At 35.7% G+C, this 17,745-nt stretch overlaps 1 protein-coding gene across 1 annotated transcript; it reads left to right on the top strand.

The window, feature by feature from the left end:
* Nucleotides 1-4,553: 4,553 nt before the first annotated feature.
* Nucleotides 4,554-17,255, top strand: LOC111388268 (3-hydroxyisobutyryl-CoA hydrolase 1-like). The gene is made up of 6 exons (XM_023012954.1): nucleotides 4,554-4,646; nucleotides 6,336-6,404; nucleotides 8,413-8,476; nucleotides 9,388-9,467; nucleotides 9,600-9,683; nucleotides 15,791-17,255. Exons 1-6 carry the CDS (start codon nucleotides 4,554-4,556, stop codon nucleotides 15,941-15,943), a joined length of 543 nt encoding a protein of 180 aa, XP_022868722.1. The 3' UTR covers nucleotides 15,944-17,255.
* The last annotated feature ends 490 nt before the right edge of the window (nucleotides 17,256-17,745 follow it).

Raw genomic sequence — 17,745 nt, 5'->3', positions numbered from 1 at the left:
GAACTGAAACGAAATCCAACTAAAACCATTTCCAATATTAGGAATAAGCATGACAACGGAACCAAAATAGAGAATCTTGTGTTGTAAAGCAATTTCATCAGGTATTTAGATTCGATTATTAATAATGGATAGAAGAAAGCACGAGGCACAATATTAAAGTATGCTGGATAGAATGGAGAACTACACAGATCTAAAGGACAATTTTTTACAAAATGGCTTCTGAGACAGCTATATTGTATGGCATTGAATGTAAAACCATTAAAAAACAAAATGCTGATACATGAATGCAGAAATAATGAGAATGGTAAGATGCATGTGGCCAGACTATAATGAATAAACTAAGAAACAATAATATACACTAACAAGTGAATGTCACTAGTTAAGTATAAATTAAAGGAAAGGTTACATAAATAGTTGCAAATATTTCTTGTGTAAACAAAAATAAGTTGTCATTCACAACTTGAGCCACCGTTCCAACACAACAAATTGAAACTTAAACGGGAAAATCAAAATTAACATGGCTTGATATGGTTGCAGAAAACATTGATTCGGGTTTAGTAGATACAGCTATAATCAACTAAAGTTGAGGAAAAGAGTTCATATAGTGAAGCCAAATTAGAAATCAGGCTTCTCATTGTTGTTTTGTAAAGAGCAGAGCGGAGCACTCTAAGGTGATGTGTCTTAAAAAAACAATAGGCATCACTTTCTGGATCCATTGTAGTTGAGATTCTTGAGAACTGCCATCCTTTCTTCAACCTCCCCGTTCCCTTCCCGATTTCAAAACAGAAACAAATATGATAAAACAAAACAAAACAAAAAGGTGCCCATCTTCTTGATTATCTTCCTACAGTTGCCAGGCTAAATTAGGATGATCACAGCTAAGAATCAACAAAGATTACTCAAAATGAAAGAAAGTGGATTTTTTTTCTTCCAAGAATTAAATTTTATAATCGGATGTAAGAAATACAAAGTTCAGATTTTTATTCTTATAAATCATTAGAGAAGAGCAAAAATTATTCCAGTCATCTCATAAGTTCAAATCACTACAGAAACTCAGTTGATAAAACAAAAAATCATGTGAGAAGGGTCATTAACTTGGAAGTGTTGAAATCAAAACATCTCTTCGTACTTTTCCAACCCTTGGAATAACACTAAAAATAAAATGAAAAATCAAAGAGAAAGAGAGGGGCAGAAAACTGAACTGGGTACTGGTTGGACTTTCGTGTGTCATAGAAGGGTTTTCACCTATCGGTGGATGAGCAGCAAACGCTTCCAACCACCCATTCACGTCCACCTGAAAACAAATTCATTCACCCAATAAGAAAACCCTAACATACGCAGAAACATTTGCGCAAATAGAGAGAGCGGGACATACTTTGTTGAACCAGATATCTCTCGCCGCAGTAACAGTTTGTTGATAATCATAAAAGGGTCCGGCTAAAACCATCTCCTCAGCAAATTTGACGCTTCTGCAGCATGAAAAGTAATCTTTTTCACCCAAAACCACCAATGGTTCCATTTCTCCTCCCTCTAACTCGAAACAATAATTTTTATATGAAACAATTTTGGAATATTCCGACATTAATAAATTAGTATTGATGTTCTTAAGGAAACTGTGATTAATTCAAGGGTACTATGTCATTTAGCTTAAAGCGGTTTGCACTTGTCAAATGCTGCAAATGCTGCCTCATTTAAACTTCTAAAAAACTAATTTTTGTGCAAAATATCAAATATTGTAAAATCTTTTACAATTATATCATCTCTAATGTATGCATTTTTTATTTATACTTTTGCATTTTATATTTTATAAGGAAAAGTATTTTAAATATCTTAAAGTATGAAGATATATGAAGGTTTTAAATATGGATATTGAAATTTTGTTTCCTTATTTATTCAAAATGTAATTTACTAATATGATTACAATTACGTACAATTGCACTAAATTTATTTCTATAATTGTTCCTGAAATCAAGGTAAGGTAAAGGAAAGTAAAATACAAGGAATCTAATTGTTTGAAATGACAGTCATTGTTTTTATTAATATAGACTCCGTTCAATTAATTTATAAATCATTGAAAATGTATTGATAAATTAATAAAATTTATTTTAATTATATAATTTCAAGGAACTCACAATTCATTAAATGAAAAATTACTCCTTTACCCCTTTTTAAAACATTAAAAATGTGGTCAAAATTAAATTTTTGATCAACTGACGAAATTATGGATGGAAACCGTCCAAAAGGTCTTCACTTGCAACGTATAGAAATGTTAGGGGTGACGATTGCAACAAATCAAATGTTTGGAGAAAGTTTAATAATGTTTCAAAGATTTGAGGCTTCTATTACAAATTTTTCCTTTATTTTAAGATACGTTTGAAATTGAAGGGCATTGAAGAAGAACAAATATATTTTTTCATATAGTACAACCGTGTTATAAGGTTTTTCAACACGTTTGTATTTCCTTATAGTCACTGTTTGGTACCGCTAAAAATTTTGATTAAATTTTAAGTCAAAATCAATAATTAATTTTAGTTACACATTTCATAAAACTCACAATTTTTCAACTACAAATTCTATCAACTTTTATCAAAACTTGATTTTAACCTCAATCAAACAAGGGTATCTATTTTCTTAATAATTTTTTCCAAACAAGCACTAAGAAGAAAGTGAAGGGCTAAAAGGTAATTTTATAAAGCTGGATCATTTGGCCCATGTTTCGAGGTTCATGCGCACGTTATACCATCGGGTGATACTATCCCAAAATAGGAGTTAAATATTTTTAACACTCACCCAATTAAGGTCTGAGCATGAGTTACTAATCAAACTTCAGAATGCTTTCTCATTGGTTACCTAACTTTAGGGCACTACACTTCATCATCCATCCAACTTTGAGTACGGTCAAAGGTTACTCACCAAAATTTAAAATCTTCTCATTGCTCACTCAACTTTAGGAGCGTTCCACTCCATCACTCATGACCCACCCAACTTTGGATGTGGTCATAAGTTACTTAATGAGCCATTGTTTGAGCCTCATTTAAAAAAAAAAAAATGCATTCTTGTTTTGTGTTTAAACTTCATTTTAATTATACATTTCTCAATAAAATAATATTACACATAAATTCAAAAAAATTCATATTTTTTTAACCAAACAAAAATGGGGCTCAAACAAGGGTCAAATTTTAAAATACTTTTAATTGGTCACTCAATTTTAGGACGTTGCATTTCAACGCCAACCCAATTTTGGATGTAGTCATGAATTACTCATCGAACTTCAGAATGCTTTCCATTTGTCACTCAACTTTAAAGCAATATCAAGTCAAAAATTGATTCTATGAGATTAAGCACTATTATGTTAAAGAAAATAGAAATAAGACGATAGAAGAATATAACAAAAATATTACAATTTATAAGAACGTTCACATGTAAAGATTTCTTAAACTCATTGATACGATACAATAACATGTTGATCTTTCCCTCACACGAGTTAATATTCTTTTGATCAACTCTCTATTATTGTCCAAAACAACCAGGATCCCATAGAATGCCTGCTTTTAAGTTAAAAGTTTTCGAATTGATAAATAACAACAAAAAAAATATTTTAAGATCACTCATTGTCGGGATAACGTTAAATGATTTAGAATAAATATTATAAATTGAATTACGTGACATAAGAACGTGAAAAAGAGTAATATGTCTTAATTTTTCTTTAGTGATATAATACAAATTGCTTAATAATATTTGATTTGTAAGATGAAATTGAGCTATCAAATAAAGTAAGCATTTTAAAGTTCGATGGCCAATGAAAACCATTTTGGAGTTTGGTGAGTAATCGTGAGCACATCCAAATTTCGATGAGTTGTTGAAATATAATGTCCAAAAATTGAATGATCAATGAAAAGCATTCTAAAGTTCAGTAAACAACTCGTGATCACATCAAAGTTGAGTGTGTGTTGAAATATTTAAGTAGTATACTCGTGTACGATAAAATGCAAAGTCCTAAAACTGAGTAATTAATGAGAAGTATTTTAAAGTTTAATATATGACAACACTCAAAATTGGATGGGTGATCAAGTTCACCGCTCTAAAATTAGTGAAAAACATTTTTAAGTTCGATGAAAAACGCATGCCACGCCCAAAAATGGATGCATTGAAATACTCGAACTCCCCAGTATGGCAAAATTAATTTTGTCATAGCATCGACGACTTCATATCTATTTATTTAATTATTTTCCTTCTGTTTTTACCCATAGAGGGCGACAGTCTCTGAAACGCAGCAAAGCAAGGACGACCATGGCTTCAATTCCTTTTAGCTTTGGAGAAACCCATCAGGTATATATACGCGGTTGTTTATAACTTTGACTTTTGCCCACTTGGGTTTAATTCTACTTGTCTGTTTGGTTGCTGGGAAGGTAACATAGTATTCTTTTTGAAATTTTTTTTTTTGTACGGAGTTCTTCTTTATGCGGGATTATCTGCACTAATTCTATTCTAATGAGCTAAAATACACTCAGTTAAATGCTTGATGACAATAAAGAATTAAAGACTACAGATAAATGGCGTTTCAGGTTTTGGTGGAAGAGAAATACTCTACGAGAATCTTTACACTGAACAGGCCTAACCAACTCAATGCAGTTTCTTTCCCAATGGTACAATTCAGCTGGTCATTGTTTTCGCATGTATTGCTTTCTGAACTTGAATGGAGACCCTTTATATTTATGTCAATCGTGTGATGTCAATCACACATTTGATCATCTGGAATAAATTATCTTGTTGAGTTCTATGCCAATTTTGAATTTTCCCGTGCCATGAACATGTGTGCCAGCGTTTTATGTTGCAAGGTTGTTATTGTGCTAATAATGGTTGACATGGAAAGCCTAAAACCCCATCTAAGACACTAATTTGGTAACTCCAGGGACATTTGCGAGCATTAAAGCTCCATTAGCTGCATCACCTGCAGCACTTGGGGACACTAGAAGATACCTCTTCAAACTAAGTTGTTAAGGGGTTCTATATGTCAAGTCATGGACTAGTTTCTTCAGCCCTTTTTCTGTGTTGGTGTTTATATTGCTGACATAAGACTCGACTTGGGGGTAAATTCTTGATTGGGGCATATGTGCGCACTGTCATTACAGTTTCAATGCGAGATCCAAATGCTTCTTAGGCCTTGCAATTTAAGTTCAGTGTTCAAGGACTATGGAATGGCTGATTGTTTAGTTCCAGTGATACACATGCAATTCTTCTCTGTCAGATTTCAATTCTATAGTATACTCATGATTCCATGAATTGTGTGATTGAGAGGCAATCTTCACTGTACTCCTCATACCAAAGTTGCTTATCAGCTGAATGGTTTGCTGTGAGGAATTGTCAATCTCTATCTCTTGTCTTTAGCATTCTGAAGAATAGAATCTTTTGGGCTATTCTCGTGGTGTCACATCTTTCCATTCCTGTGCCCTTCTTTTATCTGCTTCAATAATCTTACTATACCTCAATAGACAAGTTACTACAGTTTTTGTCCTTCCTTTTTTATTTATGTATGAAATTATATTGGAGTGCATATCATGTCTAATGATACTTCCTTCGTCTATCACACTCCAAAAACAGAGTCCTTTTGGCCTCTCGAATGGGTAGAGTCAGATAATTCGTCCTAGGCGATCAGGTTAATTTACCATTAGAGAGAGAAATTTGACGAAGTGATTAGACGAATAAAGAGCCAGGCAATCTTTTTCTTAATTTTACTGTCTTTACCTGTCTTTCTTGAGTAAATGTCCTTTGGGGTGGCTTTACAGATGGTGTCCTGGGAGAATATCGTCCTGGGTGGGGGGCCTGGATAGGACAGGTGTCCCTCTCTGAATTTCTTGTTGTTTATGCAATTGGAAACATGAGCTTGGCCACCCCTTGGGTCCCACTCTGTTGGAACTTGTTTCCAATCCCTTGAGACCTAGTCACCTGAGAAATTGTTCTCTGGTATCAGTCAAATCTTGTCTGATTCATTAACTACTGTTGGACCCTATCTTCGGCATTTTCCGCTGTAAAGTCAAGCATCTATTATGTTGAACTTCCCTTATTAATCTTACGACTAAGCACCGAGCTACTTCCTATTTTATTCTTATTTGCTCGGCTAACCTAGTTCTGTTTGGCTTAGATGATTATTTTTCTTTGGATGAATGGGTCTTATATAGTGCTTCTTTATCACGTCACATTAGTTCAGGGTGTAGGAAAATTTATATAATATGGCTCTGTTTTAAGGTAAACATGTGACTCAAACAATATCCAATAGCTTTATTAATATTTCAATTGTTCGATTGTTTCCTTAAATTTGCTTATTCCTATTCTAGGAATCTCGGCTGTTGGAGCTTTTTCTTGCTTGTGAGGAGGACCATTCTGTCAAATTGATAATTTTGAAGGTACAGTTCTATGAAATTCTACATTATTGGTCTATACACACTATGCTGAGAGTTTATTAACCAAGTGTTGATCATCAATGTGCAAAGTGTTGGAGCTTCAGGATGCCCGTTTTGGCAAAAATCCTGGCATCTTAAAAGGCATGAACCATTATTTATTCTTATGGATCTTCTTCATTACTGTCATAGTTAGTTTTGTGTATCAGGAAATCTACTTTTCATATTTCTTCCAATAAGGTATTTCCTGTTGCAGGTCACTGCATTTGAAGCTAAAATTAATATGAAAAATGCTGGCCTTCCTTCCTGCTCTTACCCTCCTTTGGATTTTGATCTAGTTAATCATGCTATGCCCTTTAGCTTATTTGGTTGTCTGTCACGATAGTTCCCATGAAGGTCGATTCTACATGTTAGTTACAATGTCGTTTTATTTCTATTTTCAACAAGGTGATTGTCAATTTGGTTTAGTGTCTCAGTTTTTTAAATTTTCGAACCAGGGGATTCAAACATGAAAACAACATGATTTCTCATCTCCAATTATGTCATACCATCTGTAAAATTCGAACTTAAAAGTAAATGAATTTCATTTCTGTGGAACATAAAAATAGTTCGATATTGAAAATTCTTCCTAGCAGTTGAGGAGTTTTGACTAAACATAGATCAAGAACAAGCTCAATAAGTTATCCCTGTTCTAATTATTTGAGCTTGAGGGTAGACATATGATAATTAAAACTTCATGCAACACAAATACTCAATACATCTGAATTTTGAAAACTTGAATTACTTTTACCTAGTTAATGACTTGCATTACTCTTGGACATCTACTAGACCTCAAGCATATATTACAAATTAATAATGCAATCAGTTCGTTCCCCACCCTCCCCCTTGCTTGCTACGTAATTTCCATTCTATCTCATGTTCTTGCTTAAAATTAACCTACTGTTGAGATTTATCTCAAGAAAAAATTTTAAAGAAAAAATTTCTCCAGTTAAAACCACATGCAGTGGCTTGTTTTATTTATATCGTAGAATAAAAGAAAAGACAAACTTAGGAGGGGACTGACCTCAAACTAACAAAGAAAGTGAGAGATTTACTTGTCTGTAGATAAGGAGTACAACATAAAAAGAATATAGGACTAAAATTAAAACTCATGCGGGCTCATGCCAGTTTTAGTCATCATATGTTGCATACCATATCTTCTGATTCAAAATCACTACTCGTAACAGATTTGTCATGAGCTATTGTCTCATGCTCCACGAGGAATGTCTAAATCTGCTTCATTTACAGTGGACCAGAAATCTCGTCTGCATAGTCTCTAATCCTCCTACATAAATCAAAAGCTGAAGTTGCTACCCAAGTGCTTCTGTAGTAGGATGGCTCACTTTAGATTGTGGATAAAAAAGCCATGCATTAATGTTAAAACTCATAAGCTGATATCTATGCTTATGTTGCCTCGATGCTCAAGCTGCTTGACTCTGGTCCATCTCTAAGCTCTTGTTTGACAAGCATTATTTCAAAACTATTTATTTTACATACACATTTTCAACTACACATACACACAATAAAATATTCTGCGCGTAAATCTAAAATTTTCGCTACTTTTTAATCACATATTCTCCAAAAATTCAATATTCAAAACAAAGTTTTTGCCAAATAATGGCCATCAAACATGGGCTCAATTAATGGAAAAATCACCAAGAACAATGTAGTCCATATCTCCCTGAATACGATCTCTTACTTTATCAGTGCTCTTAGTTCCATTGTCTTGGTTAACTGACCTTGGCTGATTATTTTTTGGAACCCACCTCCTGGAAACAGGGTAAATAAAACACTTTTATCTGGTATAGAAGGAGCTCATATAAATCAAAGATATTTAAGCTTGTATGGAGTATTTAGTAAGTTGTACTCTCAGAAATTGTACATACATTCAATCTTAGTATCTCCATATTCAAAATACTGCATGGCTATTTAAAGATTGTCAGTCATGTATTTGTTTTGCAACATCCGATGACAGGGAAAAGGAAAAGCTTTTTGTGCTGGAGGTGATGTTGCAGCCGTTGTTCATGGTATCACTCAAGGTAGACTAAGCTTTTTACGCTGTTATATACTGAACATTGTGAACAGATCTCTATTCCTATCAAATGGGATCTAAGGTTACATTTGGAACAAGGCTTCATGGCTAATTAGTTGACTTTCTATAGCTTTGCAGTGAGTTATTTAGTTTTGAATTTGTAAATTCTGGATCAAAATCTGATTGATTTCTGCATAGGTTGGATCTCTTAAAAATCCTAATATCCGCTTAGAGATGACTTTATTTGGATCTAGACTAGACACTTGACTAAAAATAGAACATCATGGCCTTTGGTTGAATTGAACGTGAAGGCTGGTGATTAGTTAATAGATTCAGCAAGTTCAATATAAGTTAGATATGGATATCAAAGTCAGGAATGGGTATTTTTTATTTTCAATAATGGGAAAGAAAATATCTGTAGCCTCTTGGGAATGGGGTTCAAACCTGTGATTACTTTATGAAAACTAAACAAAGGTATTTCTTCTATATCTACTGAATAACTGGACACCAGAGGTATGTTCTTCATAATCCTCATGTGCTATGGAAATAGTATAGTGAGAGCAAATGATCAAGCAACAATGTGCCTACATCTGTTCATGTGATTCATTGTCTTGTGAAGTAAGCAAGCTATCTTTCACCATGTTAAATACTGCTAATTTTAACTCTGCTTTCAAACCCTCTTATTGTTGCTAAATTTTAAACAGGCAACTTCTCAATTCTGAATCCAATTAGCAAATGGACTAATATTTGTCCCATGAACTTTGCCTGGTCCCTTAAATTTAATATTAACTGGCTTTTGTTTGTAATGATTCCTTTCAAAGGCTTTGATATAGCCATTAGAGATCTGGCGTGCACTTGAAACAACACAAGGTCCACACAGAATATCTGATGATGCCCACTATTTTCTATGAGCATCAGGTAATTGGAGACCTGGAGCAATTTTTTTCAGAAGACAATACATCTTGAACTATGTGATGGCTACATACAGTAAACCTCAGGTGCTAATGTCGAAAATCAGGGTTTAATTTGTTGTTTTTTCCTGTTAAATGCGTTGTGAGGTTAGTTAACTGCACCGTTGTCATTTAGACACGTTCAGTAACTTTACTGTTCCTTTGCAAATATGTATGAAGGCTTCAATTCTCAATGGAATTGTCATGGGAGGAGGAGCAGGTGTTTCAATACATGGTAGATTCTGTGTTGCTACAGAGAATTCGGTAATTATTTTTCATTTTTCATGAGGAATCTTACCTGTCTCTGCAGTTGATACTCCTTGATACTGTTATTTGTATTTTCAGAATGAGTTTATTTGTTACAAAATAATAGGCTAACATTACGAGCTAATTAGTCTCTAATTAGGCCTAATTACAGTAGCCTAATTAGTCTCTAATTAGCCTAAGTTCAATAGCTAAATTAACGTAATTAACTAGAGAAATTAGCATACCTTAGAGAGATTGTACATGTATATATATATAGCGTGATTTCCAATGAATAAGAATATAGAAAAATTCCCAGTTCTCTATTCAATTACATGGTATCAGAGCCATGAACCATCTTACCCGTGGTTCGGTTCTTTGAATTAGGCGACATCTTTGCGTGTCGACCTCACTGTGGTCAGCCCTTTGCCTCCGGATTTCTGGCGGCATCATCTGTGATTCCGGCATCTGGGTTTCACTCCTAGTTGCTGACAGTTTGGTTTCTAGCCAGCAGATCGATTGGATTGCTGGGCAGATCGATTGGGTTGCCGGCAGTTTCTGAAATCTCTCGGTCTCCATTTTGGGTTGGAGTCTGCGTTCCAAGTTCACCGTGCGATTCCGCCTCTGGTTCGCGTCTTTGTGACGCTGTTTTGTGGACGGAAAAAAAAAATTCTGGTCGGCCATCTTGAATTACGGGATTTTCTTTTCTGGTGAGTTGGGTAATTATATTCTATTGGGCTCTACACACGTGATCTATTTAATTGGGTCATATTAGATATATTTATTTTAACTTTGGACTGTTAGACTTGGTGGATTTTTTGTGGACTTTTGTTTGAGTTGGATTAATTGAGTCTTTCAATCTGCCTATTATTGGATAATTGAATGATGACTGAGTTCAAGGGATCTGTGAGCGAGATCATTCCAGTGATGTCCAAAATCGCTGAACATAAATTGAATAGCACTAATTATCTGGAATGGAGTAAGACGATTAGAATCTATTTACGGAGCATAGACAAAGATGATCACTTAAATAAAGATCCACCTAAAGATGATACAAAACAAAGTTGGTTGAGAGAAGATGCAAAACTTTTTTTACAAATCAGGAATTCTATTGACAGTGAGGTAATTGGTTTAATTAATCACTGCGAATTTGTAAAAGAGCTAATGGACTATCTGGAGTTTTTGTATTCTGGCAAAGGAAATGTGTCAAGAATTTATGAAGTTTGTAGGGCTTTTTACCATGCTGAAAAGGAAATCAAGTCCCTCACAACTTATTTCATGGACTTCAAAAGAACGTATGAAGAACTTAATATGCTATTGCCATTCAGCACTGATGTCAAAGTTCAGCAAATTCAAAGGGAGCAAATGGCGGTTATGAGCTTCCTGGCTGGTCTTCCTCCTGAATTCGAGACTTCCAAATCTCAAATTCTCTCTAGCTCTGAAATTCCCTCTCTTCAAGACGTCTTCAGTAGAGTTCTACGCACTGAAAATACATCACCTATTCAGCAAAATAATGTTCTTGTTACCAAAGGAGGGGGAAATTACTATGCAAGGAGGCCCAACAATAGGGGAAGAGGAAACAAGAATACTGATAACCGTAACTATGATTCAAGCAGCGTTGTGTGTTGCTACTGCCATGAACCAGGCCACACCAAGCCATACTGTAGGAAATTGCAAAATCGCAATCAGAGAACTCAGACCGCCAATGTTGCTGCTGCTCCTAGTTCATCTTTTGAGAAAACTGTTATGGTTTCAGGTGATGAGTATGCCAAATTCTCTCAGTATCAAGAATCACTGAAGGAATCCCCTCCAGTTACTGCCCTTGCTGAGTCAGGTAAAACATGTCTTATCTCCTCTTCAAAGAAATGGGTAATTGATTCAGGAGCTACAGATCACATGACAGGTAATTCTAGTACCTTCTCTAGCTTTCGATCACACAAAGCTCCCTCTCCTGTTACCATAGTTGATGGGTCAACCTATAACATTGTGAGATCTGGGACTGTTAAACTAACTTCCTCTATTACCTTGTCATCTGTTCTGAGTCTACCAAAACTTGCTTTTAATTTGATCTCTGTAAGTAGACTTACCAAGGATCTTAATTGTTGTATCTCATTCTTTCCTGATCATTGCCTTTTTCAGGATCTTATGACGAAGCAGATTATTGGTAAAGGACATGTATCTGATGGTCTCTATATTCTTGATACGTGGGTGCCTCGATCAGTTGCTTGTTCCAGTACCAGCTCCCCAGTTATAGCACATTATCAGTTGGGACATCCATCTCTGTCTACATTGAAGAAACTATGCCCTCAGTCCAACGATGTATCTTCACTAGATTGTGAGCCATGTCATTTTGCAAAACATCACCGTAGCTCATTAGGTCCGAGAATTAATAAACGAGATGAGTCTACTTTTGAGTTGGTTCATTCTGACGTTTGGGGACCATGTCCTGTTGTGTCTAAAACTGGGTTTAGATATTTTATTACTTTTGTGGATGATTTTTCTCGAATGACATGGATTTACTTTCTGAAAAATCGATCTGAAGTGTTCTCTCATTTTTGTGCTTTTTATGCTGAAATTAAAACCTAATTTAATACTTCTGTGCATATACTAAGAAGTGATAATGCAAAAGAATATATGTCAGACTCATTCCAGACTTACATGACTCAACATGGGATTATTTATCAATCCTCTTGTATTGATACTCCTTCTCAAAATGGAGTTGTTGAGAGAAAGAATAGACATCTACTTGAAACAGCTCGAGCTCTTCTGTTTCAAACGAAGGTTCCTAAGCAGTTCTGGGCCGATGCCGTCTCTACAGAATGTTTTCTGATTAATCGCATGCCATCTACAGTACTTAACGGGGATATTCCATATAGTATTCTATTTCCAAACAAGTCACTATTTCCAGTGGAACCACGGGTATTTGGAAGCACCTGTTACGTTCGTGATGTAAGGCCATCCGTTACTAAATTGGATCCAAAAGCCTTGAAGTGTGCTTTTCTAGGATATTCTCGTCTTCAAAAAGGGTATCGATGCTACTCACCTGATCTCCATAAATACCTAGTTTCTACTAATGAGATCTTTTCAGAAAGTACACCATTCGTCTCCTCTCCCTCCATCTCTACAAGTTAGGGAGAGAAAGATGAGTGGCTAATCTATCAAATCACACATCCAAGTGCTCCTATTGAGCAATCAGATGATGGCGCTTCTCTCACATCTCCCGGAACATCTAATGAGCAATCTCCTACTCAAGTAAAGCCACCTGTTATCCACGTTTATTCCAGAAGGCAAGAGACCAATGATATATGTCCTGCACCGGCTACTTCGTCATCTGATTCTCCAAACGACCTTGACCTTCCCATTAGTCTTCGCAAAGGTAAACGCCAGTGTACTCTCCCTAAATCTATTTATCCCATCGCTAACTTCATTTCTTACGACCATCTGTCTCCTGCGTGTTGTTCTTTAATTACCTCTTTAGATTCAATCTCTGTGCCTAGAACAGTAAAAGAAGCCTTGAGTCATCCTGGTTGGAAGAATGCAATGTTTGAGGAGATAAACGCTCTAGATGATAATCACACATGGGAGTTGGTAGATCTGCCTAAAGGCAAGAAAGCTGTGGGATGCAAATGGGTCTTTGCTGTCAAGGTCAATCCAGATGGTTCTATAGCAAGACTTAAAGCCAGACTTGTTGCAAAAGGATTTGCTCAGACTTATGGAGTGGATTATTCGGATACCTTCTCTCCGGTTGCCAAACTTACCTCTGTCCGCCTATTTATATCCATTGCTACATCCCAAGATTGGCCCTTACACCAATTGGATATCAAGAATGCATTCCTTCATGGTGATCTCCAAGAAGAGGTGTATATGGAGCAACCACCTGGATTTGTTGCTCAGGGGGAGTATGGAAAAGTCTGTCATCTGAAGAAATCTTTGTATGGTCTAAAACAGAGTCCCCGTGCCTGGTTTGGCAAGTTCAGTGAAGTAGCTCAGGAGTTTGGGTTGAAGAAGAGCAAATGTGATCATTCAGTCTTCTACAGACAGTCAGCAGCTAGCATTATTCTTCTTGTTGTTTATGTTGATGACATTATCATTACAGGAGATGATTGTGCAGGAATCTCCTCTCTCAAGTTATTTCTGCATACCAAATTTCACACAAAAGACTTGGACCAACTAAAATATTTTCTCGGAATAGAAGTAACAAGAAGCAAAAAAGGGATATTCTTGTCTCAAAGAAAGTATATACTTGATCTACTCGCAGAAACCCCAAAAAGATGGGAGCCAAGCCATGCAGCACTCCAATGGTTCCTAATGTACATCTTACAAAAGATGATGGTGATTTCTTTGATGATCCAGAAAAGTACAGGAGACTAGTGGGAAAACTAAATTATCTCACAGTGACTCGTCCAGATATAGCTTATGCTGTCAGTGTTGTTAGCCAATTTATGTCTGCGCCTACAGTAAAACATTGGACAGCATTGGAACATATCTTATGTTACCTGAAAAGAGCTCCTGGCCTTGGTATAGTGTATAACAATCACGAACATTTTTGCATTGAAGGCTTTGCAGATGCTGATTGGGCAAGATCTAAAATTGATAGACGGTCTACTACAGGGTATTGCATCTTCGTTGGTGGAAACCTTGTGTCCTGGAGGAGTAAGAAGCAGAATGTCGTATCCCGGTCCAGTGCAGAATCGGAGTACAGAGCTATGGCCCAGACTACATGTGAAATTTTGTGGATACAACATTTTCTAGCTGAGGTTGGATTGAAGCCTTCGGTACCAGCAAAACTCTGGTGTGACAACCAAGCTGCCCTTCATATTGCCTCAAATCCGGTATACCATGAAAGGACTAAACACATTGAGGTTGACTGTCATTTCATTCGTGAGAAAATCCAAGAAAATATAATCTCTACTGGTTATGTAAAGACTGGAGAGCAACTTGGGGATATCTTCACAAAGGCGTTAAATGGGACTAGGGTTGAGTATCTTTGTAACAAGCTGGGCATGATTAATATCTATGCTCCAGCTTGAGGGGGAGTGTTACAAAATAATAGGCTAACATTACGAGCTAATTAGTCTCTAATTAGGCCTAATTACAGTAGCCTAATTAGTCTCTAATTAGCCTAAGTTCAATAGCTAAATTAACGTAATTAACTAGAGAAATTAGCATACCTTAGAGAGATTGTACATGTATATATATATATAGCGTGATTTCCAATGAATAAGAATATAGAAAAATTCCCAGTTCTCTATTCAATTACATTATTATTGTGGATTTGTATACTAAGGTTTTAACTTAAAAGTTTGACACCACTATTTATTGTATGATGAACACATTTGAAGTCTCAAGCATTTCCCTTGACTTATAGTTATAGAGATAACTAGTAAGTTGTGGCATGAATGAAGCAATGTTAGTGTTGTATTTTGTATGTAAGATGGGATAAGGCACGATTGAAGAATGAGTGTTGTTCTTGTTCCTACTAATTTTTCATGAATGATTATGCTTAGCAATAACTTATTTTAGTTTTTCAAGTAACCGTTCCAAATTTATTGGAAATAAGCTTAGTTTGTTGTTTTTGGATGAAATACCGTTGGTCTTATGTTAGAACTTGGTACCGTAAAGAACAATCCATCCATTTTTTCGGGAGGGATGATGCTAACTGGGTTTATCGTGTCTCTAAATATATCTTTATGTTTTTTGTGGTTTAGAAGGCTGCTTAAAGCTTTGTTAATCAAAATAATGCATCTATATTATTTTTGGTGATTGTAATCTCCCAAATTTAGTCCTCAGCAGTAGGAAGATATAAAACCGCTATTGGTGTGGACAAAAAATCGTACTGAAATTGTTTAGTCATGAAATTTGGATGACACAATTAGTGGAATCAAGTAATCACGCTTCACTTTTTGCTTCATTATATCATTTATAATGGGCCTTGAGCCAAAAGTTTGGCTTTTAAGGCTTCACTCCATATTCAGGTGTCAAATTACAGACCTTGATGTCATTATAGTTGATAACATTGTGAAATCGCAGTACCTTCTGAGAATTATTTTTTTAACTTAGCAGAGTGACTTCTTGTTAATAAATCATTCTGCATTCTACAAACTGCTCTCATTTTGATCTTGTTGCAGCTTTTTGCTATGCCTGAAACAGCGTTGGGTCTTTTCCCAGATGTTGGTGCCTCTTACTTTTTGTCAAGACTCCCTGGATTCTTTGGTAATTACTGTTATACTCTTGTGTTTCTGCACATTTCTATATTAAGGTGGATTGCATATTCTTCTTAGCTATTTACCTTATTCTCATATCTTGAATGCTCCATCCTCTATCTCCTGTTAGATTGGATGCTGAGACTAATCATGGATTTATGATGCTATTGTAACAGCAATAATGCAACATTAGAAGATGAGCTATATTCAACTTGATAATTAAATATTAACAAACAATTTTTTACATAATAAAGACCTTGAAGGCAATAATGTGGGAATACTAAGAAGATTATTTTATTCTTTTGTTTCTTTGATAGGCAGCAGAAGTCCATTTTTTGGATTTCTTGTATAAATTAGATGTTTCTTTGACAATTCTGAGAATTCTATAAGTTTGATATAAAAATTTTGTTGGTTGCATAGGATGGATAGTCCAAAAGATGTCCAAATTTTATATTTGGACGTGGAGGGAGGATGTTTGAGCTCATGACACTAGCTGCAACATGCTGGTATTTGTGGGTGACATTTCCTCCTAAAAGTTTTTGACATTTCTTCCATTAAACCACAATTTGAGCTTAAATCTTTCGACAAGAATCCAAGTTTGAGTCAGTAGCCTCTGAGCCTTCTACTTCAACCTCTAGTCTTATTTATAAGAGAGTGAGTGAGAAGTGTGTGCTGCTCTGTAAGCAATATATTTGTATAATGTTATATACTCCTATAGATGTGAGACTCAGCTGGTATCCTCTTTGGGCAGTAGATAAGATAGAAGAAGGGGCTAGGCTCCCGGTGGAGGAGAGGAGACGGTTAGGATAACGAATCTTGTGGGAAGGGCAATATAATGGATCCCCTACATGATCTACTTCATGTGGATGCTTAGAGTCTGGCAACTCGATGAGATTTAGTTCTATCAATCCTTTGAGTAAGTCATTTACTTCTTCGTCAGGAATTAAAACCTTGGGTGGTATATTGTATTGTGGTTGCTTAAATCAGTTTATTCACTCCTTCCTCAGCTTCTCAGCACAAAAGATTAACTCTGCATAAAAACTTTCTTGAGCCATACATTGGATGAGAAAGAAACCTTTCAAATTGAATCTAAATTTCCTGAATATTACCTTGCATGATGTACCTAATCAGTTATTAGCATAAATTTTTAAAAATATGGAATGATAGGAGCATCCTCCATGAGATATGTATGAAAATTCTGATTAATGTCCTCCATATGGTTGATTATGAATCAGATATGCTCTAGTTTACCATTTATCGGATTGGATTATTAGTTTGTTGATTAATTAAGGGGGAGGGGTACATTAGGAATTCTCTAGAGTAACAAATTAAATAAATGGGGAGAGTGGGAAGTCTTAAAGATATTCACGTTGCAACAGAGAAAAGTCTGGAGAAGGGGACAGGTCGCTCAATTTCTTTCTTTTCTTTTTAAAATTCGAAACATCATCAACGCTTTGGTGGGGGTTCTACGCCTCCACCCTGACTCAATTTTGGGGGGAGGTTTGGATCAAAAAAGATGCTACAGGTAGGAGGGGGACAATATGTACCTTGTCTCCAGACATTACATCAAGAGGAGAGGGGTAAAATATTTGAAAAACAATAACCATGGATGTACTGCTTCCATTATATAAGGTTCGACATGATAATTTTGCTCAATTGTCTGGCAGCCCACAATTTTATTTTGTTCAGCCTAATATAGAATTTGTGGTTGGGCGGAACCAGTTAATGGAGTATTCATGAACACTGTATTAGTGGACCCAAGTGGATTAGGTAAGTTTGTCAACTTCTTAAGGTAGAAAGACTCATCTTGAGTTTTAGTCATGGTTGTGGGTTTTGATAAGGAGATTGTCCGTCTGTATGGGTTTCTAAGATCTATAGTA

Source organism: Olea europaea, unplaced genomic scaffold (assembly GCF_002742605.1).
Source record: "Olea europaea var. sylvestris unplaced genomic scaffold, O_europaea_v1 scaffold4801, whole genome shotgun sequence".
Taxonomy (NCBI): Eukaryota; Viridiplantae; Streptophyta; class Magnoliopsida; order Lamiales; family Oleaceae; genus Olea; species Olea europaea.
This window is presented reverse-complemented; position numbering and strand designations above follow the sequence as displayed.

Excerpts from the sequence above, each read along its gene's own strand:
- LOC111388268 (XM_023012954.1), top strand. The coding sequence starts at position 4,554 with ATGGCGTTTCAGGTTTTGGTGGAAGAGAAATACTCTACGAGAATCTTT. Across the intron at positions 4,647-6,335 it reads ATGCAGTTTCTTTCCCAATG|GAATCTCGGCTGTTGGAGCT; the intron begins GTACAATTCAGC and ends TTCCTATTCTAG. Across the intron at positions 8,477-9,387 it reads TGTTCATGGTATCACTCAAG|GTAATTGGAGACCTGGAGCA; the intron begins GTAGACTAAGCT and ends TATGAGCATCAG.